General features: G+C 48.6%; 1 protein-coding gene across 6 annotated transcripts in view; it reads right to left on the bottom strand.

Annotated features, from left to right (window-relative positions):
* Nucleotides 1–15,598, bottom strand: part of INSC (INSC spindle orientation adaptor protein) — a 120,687-nt gene that overhangs the window by 37,581 nt on the left and 67,508 nt on the right. For all 6 annotated transcript variants that reach the window (XM_032359201.1, XM_032359203.1, XM_032359202.1 and 3 more), the window contains 2 exons: nucleotides 12,076–12,189; nucleotides 5,835–5,960 (listed from right to left, as the gene is read on the bottom strand). In XM_032359201.1, coding sequence (XP_032215092.1) covers nucleotides 5,835–5,960; nucleotides 12,076–12,189 — 240 coding nt within the window. The remainder of the gene's footprint in view (nucleotides 1–5,834; nucleotides 5,961–12,075; nucleotides 12,190–15,598) is intronic.

Here is a 15,598-nt window from a genome sequence, read left to right as displayed (position 1 = left end):
GTCTTAGCATTGGGCTTTGGGTGCCCCCCATGTCCCCACTTATGGCCCTAGACCCATCGGTTCCCGCCCCTCAGATCCCCATCCCCCTGCCTGGACCACAGCCCCAGTCTCGCTCAAGCCCCCACCCCCTGCAACTCCATCCTGGCCCCTGGCCCTGTCCAAACTGGGCTCCTGCACCAGCAGTGCCCTGACTGTCCCTCTCACCACGCAGAACATCTGGGACTCTGCCAGGACTGTTGTAAAAATCCCAGGACTCAGCCTCTTTAGGGGTATGCAGGGTTTCCCCAGATCTACCTGAAATAGTGGAGACAAATGGGCAAGAAGGAGGGAGTGGAAGCCAACCCAGGCGGAGTGCTCCCTCCTCGCAGGCACCACTTGGCGATCCCCGCCCACTGTCCCACCGCCTCATCGTGGCCCCTCCACCAAGGAAGAGTTGTCCCCGTGTTATAAAGAGGAAACCATGGTTCAGAGAGGAATGACTTGTCCCCTAGCCTTCTGTCAGCCTATCTAAACCCTACAGCTCTCCCCAGGAAGGCTGCCATGACCAGGCCAGGCAGGCTGGGTCATCTGGCCATCCAGACGGAGTTGGGTCTGTCTGCTCTCATTGGACCGTGTGGCTCTGGGGCCCTCACTCCCTCCTGGGCCCTTGTTTTCTTCCTCTAGTCTTCTCCAAGGTAGGATCCAGAGAACACTGTCTTTTTTTTTAGGCTCCCCCAGTTCATTGAACATAGAGCTCCTGAAAGAATTAGAGCTCCACCACCCACTAGCCAGCTGTGGAGAACCTCTGCCTTTGCCGAGGCCTCTTTCCCTTGGCCTGCCTGGGAGCTCCTCCTTGACCCTCTGAGCCAAGCTCCACTGCCTCCCTACTCCTTCCTGCACCAGCACCGAAAGCAGAGGTGGTGCCACTGGCCTGTGGCCTCTGATGGCCATGGGACAGCCGCTTTCCACTGTCTGAATTTCTTGGCTTCGCCCCAGCCAACCCCAGGGGGAGACAGAGAACATAGCTGTTTGTCCCTCCTCTCCAGAGCCCAGCACAGAGTCTGGGGAACGAGGGGCGACTGTCTGCCAAGGACACAAGGGACGTAGGACAGACTTCCTGAAACTCACTGGTTTAGGGGAAACACAATGTAGGAGAGGCTGTGGCCAGGATGAACCAGGCCTCTGAAAAGAAAGAATAGATTCTTAAAAGACCCTCCAGACACCTTTGGAGAGGCCTGCACTGTGCTTTGACATGTCGCCCCATCAACCTTCTTCAGGGAGTGTCCAAGTCCGCTCGCTGCCCAAGCTAACACGCGCATCCTGGCTCCCAGGAAGCCGTTCCTCTGCAATCCCCACCTCAGAGCCAGCCTTGGTTCTAAAGCTCTCCAGTTCCAAGCAGTTTCCTCATCTGTAAAATGGAAAGGATTCGAGGACTCGTGCCCCAGCCCCACCCAGCTTCTCCATACTGAGCCCTGAGCAGCATCTCCCACCATGCCAGCCTCCTCCTCCCGCCAGGTCAGCACTCCCCCAGTCCACCCGATGGTAATCTTCCCCAGGCCACTGATGGTCAAATCCCGGTGACTGTCTCGCTAAATGCCATCATAACAGCTACCCTTTCTTGGGTACCCTCGTGCGAACAGCACCACGTTCCTGTGCATCTAGTCTCCTCTGACGGTCCTCGGAGCTAGATCTCCTCATGCCCATTTAACTGAGGACGCGGCCCCTCTGGGAAGGTAAGCCAAGTCCTCAGGGAAAGGTGCCCAAACTTGTCGTGGAGAACCCTGTGCTCCCAACCAGGAAAGCCTGACCATCAGAGGCCATGGCTTCTCCACTGCGCTGGGCGGCTTCTCAGCAGATTACCAGGAGGGAAGGGTGCAGACCACGGTTGCTGCGTGATGGACTGAGCAGGTGAATGGATGAGTGAGCGGACGGCTGGATGACAGAAGCAAGGAGGGCGCCGGTGCTGAAGTGACTTCCCAGAGTGGATGAACGGATCCACGCCTGAATCGAGGACCACGTGAGTGCCCCACACCCGACAGAGCCCAGGCATCCCACGGTAGTCTGTCTGGTGTCCTGGCTAGACCCGCGCCGCTGTCACTAGGGTCTTTGAGTGATTTAACAGACCTTTCTGGGGTTGGAGGAAAGTGGGGGAGCAGCATGACAAAGATGAATTTCACCAAATCCAGCATATTTCTCACTGCCAATTAGTCAAGGGCTCCTCAGTGAGAAGCCCAGGCCAGCAAATCAGCCGAGGCTGGGACTTTGACATTCTGTGACTAGTGCATGAATTGGGCCTTGTGACTGTGCAGCGGGCAAGACCCCCTGGACACCACATTCCCTATCCTGTCTTCACCTCCCCGGTCCTGCTGCGGTTTCTATAATCCAGCCTGTCTCTGGGCTTCTCCACCCTGCGCTCTAAACACTAACAATGGCCAACCTCACTAGAGCCTCTGAGGCCAGCTCTCAGCAGCCCAGACCACACAGTTCGGGCAGGTGTGGGCACGACGGGAAGAGGGCATGGCAGGGGTGGGAGAGACTCCGAGCTCTTCCTGGGTCTAGAATTTCTCTCGATTTTGGAAGCAGCGCACTGTGAGGCCTCACAATGTCAGATATTAGTCCTGGGTCCACATGATGGTTCACAGCCCAGGCTGGCTCTGGCTTGGCAGAGCTTGACTACATGTCTCCTGGACCACCCGTTAGCTGTGTGCCCTTGAGCAAGGTGCTTCACTTCCCTGAGCCTCCCATCCTTCTGTAAACAAGGAGGATAATCACAGTAGCATCGGGGTGGTAATGATTACAAGACACAGTGAAAGGAAGGGCTTAGCAAAGTGCTTGCCCAAAGCAAGTATTCGCTGTTAACTGTCCTGTTCATCATTGTCACAATGATCTGATTACCTGTTAGAACTGGGGTCAGAACACATTTTCTGCCGAGGGCCAGATAGGAAATATTTTTGGCTCTGTGGGCCTTATGGTCTCATACAATTACTCAACTCACTGCTGGAGCATAAAGGTAGACTGTCAACACCTAAATGAAGAAGCATGCCAGTTCCACGACAACTTTCTGGGTCAAAAATTTGAATTAGAATTTCGCAGAATTTTCACAGGCTACAAAATGTTATTCTTCCGATTTTTTTTTAACTATTTAAAAAGGGGGTGGGGGGTAATTTCTCCACTCACGGGCTATACCGAAAGAGGCAGCAGGCTGAATGTGACAGGTCTTGGCTTGCCACCCCCTGCACTTGAATGGAAGCTCCATGAGGATGAGGGATTTGGCTGTTTTGTTCACTAAGCTCCCGGTACCTGAAACAGTACCTGGCAAAGAGCAGTCAAAAAATATTTGCTGAATGAATGAAATACATGCTGTGTAATTCTGGGTGACAAGTCATTTAATCTCTCTAAGCCTTGGTTTCTTCATCTGTGTAATAGGGATGTTTGCACACTCAGGCAAGCATCAGATCTAAGTAGAAATCCCTGGGAACCGCTAGGCAAAGCACCACGGCTGTAGCATGTAGTTGCTATTCTGACCACCAGGGGGCTCTTCTCTGGCTGTTTTCCCTCCTGCTCAGCGCCGGGCATAGAGGTGTTTCTGGACTCTTTGTGTATGGAAAGTAATCTATCTGCCCCGGATGAGGGGAATGCCCAGTTAGGACTACCTTCTCCTGGGCCATCTGGGGCCAGGGAAGGTTAGCATATTGGCCAGGAGCAGCAAGGAGACCGTGGGTTTAGCTGCAGGGACTCTTTTGGCACTCTGAGAGAATCTGTAAAACCAGCAAGGCGGTCAGGAAGCCTAGACGTCAGACTCAGGCTGATGGGGTCCAAATTCTGGCTCTAGAATGTTCTTTGTGATTTTAGGCAAGTCGCCAAGACTGCCTGAGACTCAGTTTCCTGTCTTTAAGATGGAGATATAAAGGGTGTTCACCTCGGGGCACCTCGGTGGTTCAGTGTTTAAGCCTCTGCCTTGGGCTTGGGTCATGGTCTTGGGGTTCTGGGATCAAGCCCCGCATCGGACTCTCTGCTCAGCAGGGAGCCTGCTTCCCCCTCTCTCTCTGCCTGCCTCTCTGCCTGCTTGTGATCTCTCTCTTTCTCTTTCTGTCAAATAAATAAAATCTTTAAAAAAAAAAAAAAGAGGGTTCACCTCACAGGGTTCTAGTGAGTTAAAAAGGAATGTGTGTTAGGGCTAGGTCAACACAGGCCCTGGGCGGACCATCTGGCCTGGTAAAGGTGCCTTCATGTCTTCTGGCTTTGGAGCAGCAGCAGGAAGGTGGAAGTAAAAATCGCCTCCAGACTCCCTAGCTACACAGGTTTTCAGCTCTAAACAAAAAAGCTCTGCTGTTTTTCTTCCCTGGATTAGAAACTTCCTGCTGCTTTGCAAATCTCCGAAGCCAAGAAATCCACTGCTTTTGGAGAACTGGTGATTCCAGTCCCTTCTATTTTTTCATGTTCTTCCCACTAACCAGCATGAAAGAAAATGAAAAACAAAACCAGTCTGGCCGTGTTTCCACTGTCCCAGGAAGAGGATTTTAGGGGAGAAGGGAGAAGATTATTCAGCGCATAGAGCTGGAGACGTCCAATGCATTTGCCTCAGGGAGTCCGTCTGTCCATCAAATTTGTCCCTCCCCCTCCCCCATTCTGCTCTCCGAGTAAGCACACACATACAAAGGCCTCCACCCCCGCAGGAAGGGGAGGCTCTGCCCAGAGGACTGGTACTAGCTCTTCCACCATCTTGCTTTGTGACCTCACACAAATTACTTCCCCATGTCGACCCACAGCCTTCTCCTCTGTAAAATGAGCAGAATCCCTCACCATCCTCCAACCCTGGCCAAAAGCGTCTCTGAGCCCATGATCCCTGTCCCGTGGAAAGAGGTAGGCAGGACGTGAGATAACCATCTGACTAGGAGTCCAGACCAAAGTGAAGAAGCTGGTAGGGTGTGGGTTTTCTGGAGCCAGCACCAGACTGGGGGACACGGGTACAGAGGGAGGGGAACACTTGGTTTGCCCCATCCCCATACAGACCAGACTCAAGGCACCTACCCCCTCATCCTGAGAGTACCACAACTGTCGCCAGGCTATTCCTGGCCTTTGTGCCTCTCTTCCATAAAAGTGTTCAACATCTTTCCTTGAAACTTGGTTGAGACATTTCCAAATGTCAGCCCCAGCCTCCCTAACCCTCCTGGCTAAAGTCCCTGACGGCCACTCAGGTCTGGGTAGCTGAAGAGCAAACTTACCCTTACAACTTGGGTGGCGGGGGGCGGGTATGATTGATGGAATTAGTGACACTGCCTTGGGGCGTCTGGGCCTGAGGCACCTGGGTCTACCATATCACTCGCTTCCCTCTGGCCCCGCCCAGCCCATGCCATATGGACCCAACATACGCTTGGACTTCGGCTCCATTTCCCTGACCCAATCCCTCTGTCTTGGCAGAGCCCCACCTGCTTTGCCCCGGCCAAGGCACATCCTTCTTTTACCCACTCAGTTCCCCAGGGAGTGGGGCCCTCCACCTTCCACGTGGGTCCTGCCATGTGGGAAGAACCAAAAGCCCTAACCTTGGAAACCACTCTGCACCCTATCTGTCTACCTCCTGCTCTGTTCTGCCCACTGGACTGTTGGCCACTCCACCCAGAACGTGCTGAGTGCCCCTCTGAGCCCTGCCCTACCTGGCCAGACTCCTCAATCCCTGTCCTCTTCATTATCTCCCACAGTCAAGATCCCAGCAACCCCTTCGGAGGGATGCCTGGGGAAAGAGGTTCTCAGGGAAGAGGCCCGGGGGGGGGCCACCAGGTCGATCGGGCCCCACCCGCTGCCCCCCTGATTCAGGGACCTCACCCCCCACCCCAGCCAGGTAGCTGCTCTCTCACCTTCTCCAGCTGGTGGACACCCTCTTCCACGCAGCAAATGGAGGCCAGCGTGCGCAGCGCCTGGGGGTATAAGCACCGGAAGCTGTCCTGGCGGCAGACCTTGAAGAGGGCTACAACCCCACCCTCCTGCCAAGAAAAGAGAAAATGTCACATGACCTCCCTGGGTCCCCCGTCCTGGGGCTAATGTGAGAATAACTGGCATCCCTCACCCAGCTGTGATGTTTTTTTTTTTTCAGGTCTGGAAAGCAGCTGAATATGTCCCCCCAAAATACATTACTGGGGCATAAAGATTATTTTGAACTAAAGGTAATTGGGAAGAAAGAGATACCAGAGATCTCTGCCCTCCTCCTGTTTGCCTAAAAGGAGGATGCACATGTACAGAGCTATCCCCTTCCCCTTTCTACTGCGAAGGAAAAAAGTTAATCATCAGAGAAAACGTCAGAACCTTCTAGCACGGAGATGGCCCCGGGGAATCTGCACAACAAATCTGACTAACCATCCTTCATCCGTTATTAGTTTTCTGTAGCTCTGCCTTATCACGGTCTGCCAGCCCTAGAGATTCAAAGTTCTTCTCAGGTTTCCTGTTCCTTGTTTTGTTATTTCTCTAAAATTGTTCTTTGCTCTATAAGTACAAGTTCTAACCAACCCTCTGACTCACTCGTCTCTGAGAGCTCCCTGTGTCATCGTGATGTACTGATGTACTGATGTACTGATGTACGTACTAAGAAAGTTTGGTTTGTTATTCTCTTGCTAATCTATCTTTTGTCAGCTCAATTTTCAGAGAACTAAGAAGGTGGTAGAAAGAAAAGAGTGTTTCCTCTCCTATGGTTCCTAAACACACACACACACACACACACACACACACACACACACACACACACTCTTCCATGCTCACATACATGCTGCAAAGAAATGCTCCTTCCACAAGGAACATCGCTCTAATAGTCCAAACTGGAGGAGGGACTCCCCAGATGCTTCTGGGGCTAGGGTAGTAGGGTCTACCATTCAACACTGCTTCCACTCAGTGCCTGCCTCAGAACAAGCCTGGAGCCCTCAGAAAGACATTCTAGAAGAAGCAAATCTGAGGCAGGTGGAGGAAACTGAAGCCTAGGAGGCCGGTGCGGGTTCCCCCTCCTCCAGCAACCACCATCATTCCTCAGATCCTCCCAACCATGGCAGGCGTACAAAAAAGGAGTCTTATTTATATCAATACTGGAATTTATTCTCATTTTGGGAGGGAAAAAATGCCAAGTCCAGATGGGTGAAATAATTCACCCAAATCTACACATCCTTGTTTTCTCTTCTTCACTCTGGTTTGTAAAAGATAAAAAAAAAAAAAAAGAAGAAGAAAGAAAGAAAAAAAAGAAAAGAAAAGAAAAAGAAACCTTCAGGAGCAATCACCCTAGCTGAGTGTGGATGTAGACTTCTTTTGCGACAGCTGGTCATGGAAACATGTTTTACTTGTGGAGACTTCTCAGCAGTCTGGGAGGACTTCTGAGAAGAAGCCTGGGGTGAGGCACACGTCCGAGGTGGTCATAGTTACCCTATTAAAAAATCACTGGAGCTTCCCCTCAGCCCAGGCTCTCAGACCAAAGTGAGGGAGCCAACAGATCACAAAGCAGATCCACCAGAGTGCCCAGCAAACCAGTGGTAACACCACCATGAATATCCAAAGCAGGAGACTCTGGACACCCCCATCTGGCTCTGCCCTCTTTCCTCCCTCTGCCCTCCCCTGATGGCTACAAGGGTGCGTGGGAATGGCGGCAATCAGGAATGCGTGAAGACTGACAGGAACTCGGTCTGGCAGGGCACCTGCCTTTAACCTTACTCCTCCTGGCTCTAACGAAACCTGTTGCACTCTGCTCCCCAAACTGGAAAACAAAACAAAACAACAAAAAAAATGTTGCAGGAAGAAGACGGTTGAGCTCGGCAAAAATACCATTCCCTGTCAGATCTTTGTGAACTCTTTCAAGAAACAATATACCTAGCAACAGGCACCGTTTCGTGTTCTGGGGATGCAGCTGTGACTGATGGCTCAGATAATGAGCGAGGAATTGGAAGGAGAAGCAGCCAAGACCATGACAGCCCGGCACAGAATTGTTGCAACAAGTCCCGAATCTTCCCAACCCGGCATCCCACAAAACTCAGCCCAGCAGCCCTTTCATTCTGAGAGTTCTGCTGCCTGTCACTGCAGGAACCCAGATGAGTTCGTCATTTCCAACATTTTATCATCAGCTGAGAGCGGTCCTTAAATTTCATCTTCCCACTCCCTTTTGGGGTAGTTCATCTGGTGGGGAAACAGCTTATTATATAGACCTGATGAATGCATTCATGCAGCCAGAAACTATTAATGGTGTATTATAAGCCAGACGCTGTGCTGAGCACTGAACAACACTGTCTCAGGCCCGGTCCATATTGAACTCTTGGTCCGACAACCTGTGAGTCATGGGATGACAGCTAATCTTTAAAGCGGGAAGAAATCCAGGTAGGAGTGCGATGAAATGAGGGTGTGCGGGGTTAGAGGAACACAGAGAAGGAGCTCCTAACGTCATCTGAGAGAGGACTGTGGAAAGGTCAAACAGAAGTACTCTGATTGTAAATGCACGGCACGACTCTGATAAAGATAGACTCTAGTGCGTGACAAGGCGCTCCCTCTCTGACTTGTCACTCCACAATCCTTTATCCCTGTCTTCCTGCTTTCTCATGGTCTCTGAGACAGCCGAAGAGGGCTGCACATAAAGGTCTTATTCAGAGAGTCACTGAAGGAAAATCAAATTGCTTTTTAAAGGGAGAAGAAAAGGAACAGGAGCTCTATGGTCTCCCGAGCCAGCCTGGCTGGTTATTAAGGACCTCCCTCCACATACAAGTATTTATATACCTATAGGTGCTTATATATGTAGGTACATCTATATGTGTTTATATATATTTTTATATATATATATATATATTTTATATGTATATATATTTTTATATGTGTATGCTCATTTTTAAGCATATGTAGCATAAATATTATTCCTACGTACAATGATAGAAATGATGGATAAATGATAGATGCATAGATACATAAGTACATGGATATGACAGGTAGATCAATAAGTGGGTAGATATTTACGTCTGGAGCATACAACAAAGAAATGATACCAAAGAATGCCAGACTGAATGCCGGGATCAATATGGCAGGCTTCCTTTGGCTCAGGAGACAGTGAAGCCAGCATATTTATATATTTAAGCCTCTGTATCCATCTGCATTGGATTCTCAATACATTGTTTCCCAAGCCTGTGAAAAATAGCTCTCTTTGCATTTTTAGCTACTGCAAAAGCTAAAGGGAAGGAATCCGAAACCCGAATTGCAGGGATTCTGGTTCAAACCCTGGCTTTGCTGCTGGTTAACTTTGACTAAATATGGGGTCATGGTAGCTACACAGCCCAGCTGTCGGGGGAACAATTGAGTTACCGTATGTGAAAGGGCCCAGCTCCCAGGTCGGGATAGCCAGGGGAGGGTCAGCCTGTGGAAAGCTTCCTGGTTGGAAGAGGGTCTCAATTCCTCATGAAAGGCATCCCAAGAGTTGGGGTGTGTGGAAGGGAGAGAAGGAGGGAGGCTGCCGAGAAAGTGAGATGGACTAGTTGTGTGGACACCCCTGGAGACCCCTCCCGGACCCAAGAGCAGCACTCAGCTTAGAGCAGAGCCGGGAATCGCCTGTGCCGGTGGAATGGCACTGTTGGCTGGAGCTTGTTTAATTTTGTAGAAAGCGCTGGGCTCAAAGCCAAAGTGTATCATGGTAGGTATTATTCAGACAGACTTGGGATCAACTGTCAGAAAGCTAAGGAGGCCACTTGTGGGGTGTAGGCTAGTCGGGGGCGGGGGGGTAGTAATAGAGGAGCAGGAGAGGGGGTGATTTTGACAAAGCACAGGGGAGTTTGCTCGGCTCTGCCCTCAGGAAGGGGTGGGGCTGACCATGACCGTCACAGGGAAGACTAGGTTTGTTCTTGGCCTTCAACGGAACTCAAGGGGCTGAGAGGACAGACCTCAGATAGGCTGCCCCAATCATCTTCTGGAGGCAGCTCAGATGGGTGAAGTGGCCAAAGGCAAACCATGCTGGACCCCAAGGAGGTGGGTGAGGAAGGCCACTGAGAGCAGCCATCCCACATTTGTCACAGCGTTGGGCACACTCAATGAGCATCGATAGTGAGGCTGCCGTGCGGAGGCGCCGTAGGGGGTACCAGGGACTCCCAGCTCCTGCATCACTCTCAGGATTGAGAACCCAAGAACAGTGACTCCACTGGATGAACCAGTGTCAACATCTTCCGGGCCCGAAAGAGGGGAGTCGTCACTGAATCTTGTCTTCCTTCAGCCTTCTGTCTGCTCTCTCCCAAGGGTTGGAGACATAAGAAGCAGAGATTAAGATTCTGGAGTCAGTAGGTCTGGTTAAAATACCAGCTTTTGCCCTGAAAGCACATGACCTCGGACATGTTGTTCACCTTTTCTCTGAGCCTCTATTCCCTCATCTTAAAAATGGGAATTATAACACGTCAGAAGGCCATTGGGAGGATCAGTGAAGTCGTAAATGAAAAGCTTAGTGCGGTGCTTGGTGAAAAGAAAGGAGGCAGCAAATAATGAAGGTTGTAGAATGGGGGAGAAGGGCAGAAGGAGGAAGAGGAGGAGAAGAAGGAGAAAGAGGAGAAAGGACTGCTAAGAGGCAGCTCAGAATAGTAAGTAAGATCATAGCCTTTGTTGCCAAGCAGGCAGTATCAAATTCCACCTCACCCACTTACTAGCTGTGTGACACCTAAAGCTCCCTAGTGATTCCAATACTCATTAGGGTTGAGAACTTCTGAGTCACTCTTTGGCCCAAGAGTCTAAAGTGTCAGGATAGAACAAGAAGTCACCACCATGAGCTTGAGGATCATGAGCTCTGATTTAAAGAGACTTGGGTTCCAATTCTGACTCCACTGTTTATCAGTTGTGTGACCCTGAGTAAGACCCTTAAACTATGTCCTCAATCATAGATGAGTAAAACATGATACCTACTTCCTAGGATGGTTTTAGGATTTAAAGGAAATAATGTCTGTAAGGCATTAAGCATGCTGGACAGCAACACTCAAATGTCAGCTACTGCTGTTCTGTACAATTTACTTCTCCCCTATGCAGAGTCGACAAGCATTTACTCTCCTCTTCCAGATTTCTTTAAGGACTTAGATGGGTGATTCTGAGAGTGGAATTACCTGTAGGGTAAATTGGAATTTACCTTGGAATTACCTGTAGGGACTGTTAAAATGCAGAGTCTCAGGTCTTACCCCAGGACCTCAGTAAATTTAGGTGGGGCAAAAAATTATCTGTGGTTTCCAAAAACCCCCTGAGGGATGGTGACAGAGCCAAGACAGGGAACCACTGAGCTACACTGTCTTCCTGGGGCTGCCACATGAAGTTGACTAAAAGACGTAACTTGCTTCCAATTAGATCAGTGCTTCTATCTCCATGGCAATGTCATTTCTCAAGTTTAAAAAAAATAGTAAAAATGAAATAAGATCCTAGGGTTATCAATTGTCTGTATTTGCCCGAAGTGTTTGGACTCCAAGTTTAGGGGCAAATTAACCACGAAGCTAGCAAAATAAAACTTCCACCGTGGGGTGCCTGGGTAGCTCAGTTGGTTAAACAGCAGATTATTGGTTTTGGCTCTGGCCATGATCTTAGGGTCCTGGGGTCAAGCCCCACACTGGGCTCCCCAGTGAGGAGTCTGCTCAGGAATCTCTCTTCCCCTCTGCCCCTCCCCACCATGCTCTCTCTCTCTCTCAATAAAACAAATAAATAAATAAATCTTTAAAGAGAACCTTCCTTTGTAATTGATGAAAACCACTGTCATTCTCAATTTTGTCTTCCCCTCATATAGTATTGTAGTTGCTGCAAGTATTTTGGAGAACCATCAAGAACCTGAGTTAGGGGATGTGTTTTGTTTGGGTTTGGTGGGAGAGGTGGCTGACATTTCTAACAGATACCACATGAAGAGAATTATAGACTCTGGGGACCTAAGCTTTTCTCTAAAGTGGAAACTGAAAGCAGAGGGCCTAGCCACTATTAAAAATGGAGACATCAAGGCCCAAAGAGGGGAACTGACTCTTCCAAGATCGCACGGCAAATAAATGCTAGAGGCAAGACAGACTTCTTGAGCAAGCTAGTCCCACCAAAGTAGGTTCCTCCCCCTCTCCCCAGGTCCCTCAGTTTGGCCACCAACTATCAGCTCACCTTTGCTATGATGCGGCACAAGGGAGCCCCCTCCTGGGTCAGGCTGAACAGGTTTCCTGTGGTGGATTCCGTGGTGTAGATGTTGTCTGAGGCATTGATTTTTCTCACCAGCGCCTAAGAAAGGAGAGCAGAGTCTGATGGTTGATGGTCACTCACCCCACCTAATCTTCTTTAACGGAATACCAGTGGGTACATGCCCTTAGAAGCCCCTGGGAATCGATAATCCCACCCCATCCACAGTCCCACTATGGGGGTGAGGAGGTATTCTAGCTTTGGGAAAGACATGAGTCTGCATGAGGTCCAAACTACGTTTCAGGAATATGGGATAATTTCAACTCCCTGGGACATGGACAGCAAATGTGCTCTTTTCCAGTGGATCAGAAAACCAGCTCTCAATCTTGATGGTCTCAGCAAGTATGCTTTGTTGTTCTACTGGTTTCAAATGAGAAGAGAAATGATCAGTTAAATAAGCCATCAAGTTGAAAACCAATGAGTTGCTACGGCTATGACCAAAGACTTGGTTCATTTGCCTACGGCAAACTCCAGCTGGGTAATGGGTTCCGGGGTTGAGTCAAGAGAAGTAGTCCCCAGTAGCTTAGTGCTCAGGGCACATCTCCATCATGGGTATAGCCAGGCCAAATGCAGCAACCCCAGGAACCCTCTCTATCAAAGAGTGGGTAACTCAGGAACATCGGACTGCTCCAGGCTCTGGGAGCTAAGGCTTGAGGCAAGAAGGCTGGAAATGACTGAACGTAGGACCCAGGGAGAACCAGGAAGAAAAGCAAATGGAAAATTCATCAACAAATGAGACATAAAGATTAGTTTAGCTTATTTCTGGGAAAAAGCTTTTTCACATATCTTGAAACTACTTCCTAATCAGCCATTTGCTTTGAAGCATATGATTCATTGATTATAAAAGATTCCTACCTGCTAATTAATTCTAGCTGCTTGCGCTTCTCCTGGGAGATGTGGAGATAGTGATTCAGAAAGATCGCCTTGGGGGGCTTTATGCGAGAAAGTAACACCTCCAGAGCAGCAGCTCTGGGCAGCTACTCGGGAGGTTTCCGTTGCTATGTTATTTCAAAATATCAAAATGGATTTGTTTTTATTAAACCTAACGTTATGGAAAAAAAAACACTTAGAAGGAAATGAGGAGATTGGAATTCTGATGCCAGCTCGCCTTTTCTACACAGTGTGTTGATGAGGAAGTGTGTCTGAGGTTGAAAGCAGGGACTCTGGAGCCAAAATGCCCGGGTGCAAATCCTGGCTTTGCCCCCTCTGCCCTTTTTCTCCATGTGTCCCAGAGCAAGTAACTCAGCCTTCCTAGCCTGCAGTTTCCTTATGTGTGAAGTGGGGGAGAAATAACTGCCTGTCTCTTAGGGTGGCTGTACCCATTTCTTAAGGTAGCCAATACAGAGCCCACATACATATATACAGAGAGAGAGAGAACTTTTTATATAGGAAATATATATATATATATATATATATATATATATATATATGACTTGTAAAGGTACTCAGCACATGGAAGCAAAATAAAATTGTCAGCTGTTATTATTTTTTGATCTTGGGCAATACACACCCTAGGCCTCAGTTTCCCCATCTGTAAAATGATTAAAATTAAGTGGGTTTAGGGCTCCAGGTAAACTGGACTCTCCTTTTCTTTATCCAAACTCCTACAATTTTTCACACACGCAATACGCTAATCCCCTACATAAAGCAGTCTAGGATTAAGTGGGTATTTAATCAAGCTACATTAAATGTAAAAATTATTCTCTAAGATTTGATAGATGCCTCTTGTAAGGGATTTGACAAAAGGTAAAATTAATAACCAAGATTTGTCACTGCAGAGCTGTGTAATGAACGCATTTCTTAGAATCCTCCCCCTGCATGCTGTAAACAGCTACATAAGTGATAATGATGTTCACATGAAAATGCCGATTTCATATATTGGGGTCCTGTACCTAAATCATAATTACTCAGTGTTCTTGATTAGTGTTTGCACTTGAAGCAAATTAGCATGATGTTAAACAATTCAATCCAATGTCTTTTGCAATCATCTGCTCACATTAGACCATTTATGCCTGAGAATAATTTCTTGCTAATGCCTATACACACATACACCGTAATTATACCTCAAATCATCTTGGTGAATCAGCTCTCTGACAATGAAAAGTTGTAATCATCCTTTTCACAAAGATAAATTTGGAAGAATATGAGATCAAAGGCTCTCCTGAAATCATCAAGGCCCTAAGCATCACAGTATGTCAGAGCCAGAAGGGCCCTTAGCAGTCTCGTCCAACCCTCACTTCAGGAAACTGAGACGCAGAAATCTGACCAAGGTCACATATGTGGTGTGTGGTGGAGTTAGTTGGACCTTAACTCCTGTGAATCCAACTTTCTGTTTTCCAAAGTCAGTGAGTTCCTCTCCCTCAAAGTCGGCAGGACCTCACCTGGACCAGCCAAGATAGAGGATAGAGGTCTCAAGACAAGGAGAATATCCAGCCTCATTAGTAGCTCTCACCAAACTGGAGAGGAGCTCTCCTTCCTGGCTCCCATTAGCATCTACAGCCCTCTGCCCTGGGGTAGCCAGAGCTCTTCCTGCCGGGGGGCAGCATTCATAGACAGCCCCCAGCAACTTCCCCTCTGGATCTATCCCATGTCCTTGTTGAGGCCATAGCCCCTGAACCGCTCCAGCTGTGACTGCTCACAGCAGGGACACTACTGCCACCCACTCCAGCTGTGACTAGGGACACTACTGCCACCCAGGAGTGTTGGGGGGACTCCCTTAACAGACTTCGGCTTGAAAATTCACGTCTCTTCCAATTCATGTCCTCCTTTACCCTTTTATTTCTGTTTTCAGACCTGCAACATGGTTTTTCATGCCTGACCCTGCTTCTCCCCCCCACCACCCTGTATCCTGGACAGGCAGCTCCCCCACTTTATCCTAGACAGGCATTTATCCCATCCTATCTTGGTGTCAGCTTCAAACTACCACAGTCTCTAAAATCAAGATTTGTTAGGCAATCAAGAAGGAACTGAAGAAGTGTCAAAAATATGCTTTACCCTGTATTGTGAGAAAAGTGGTAGAAAAGAGAAAAAATAAAGGAACAAAGATTGATGAAGCGGAGTGACAGAAATATTGTTTTAAAGACAGAGTAGGCAGAGAGGAAACAATAACAAAAAAAAACCAGAATCTTGAAGATCAGGAGAAAGGGATAAAAAGAATTAGGGAGATGCACACCACCTAGCCTCTCGAAATAAGGAATCCAAAAAGGAAAAAAAAAAAATTTTAATTGTCTCCCAATTAGAAAGAGCAGTTGCAGCCCAGGGAAACTGATCAGGAGAGGTAAATTCTCATACATCAGCCTGGAATGAGTTCCTCAGAGGGACATGCTCTAGCTAAAGATTCAGATAGAGAATCCATAGCTGGGCACACTTAGGGCAGCCCAGTCCTGCCAAGAGATTACATAAATGTGGGCAGATGTGACAGGGTGTGATAGATTAAACATGGCCACACGTT

This window comes from Mustela erminea, chromosome 9 (genome assembly GCF_009829155.1).
Source record: "Mustela erminea isolate mMusErm1 chromosome 9, mMusErm1.Pri, whole genome shotgun sequence".
Taxonomy (NCBI): Eukaryota; Metazoa; Chordata; class Mammalia; order Carnivora; family Mustelidae; genus Mustela; species Mustela erminea.
This window is presented reverse-complemented; position numbering and strand designations above follow the sequence as displayed.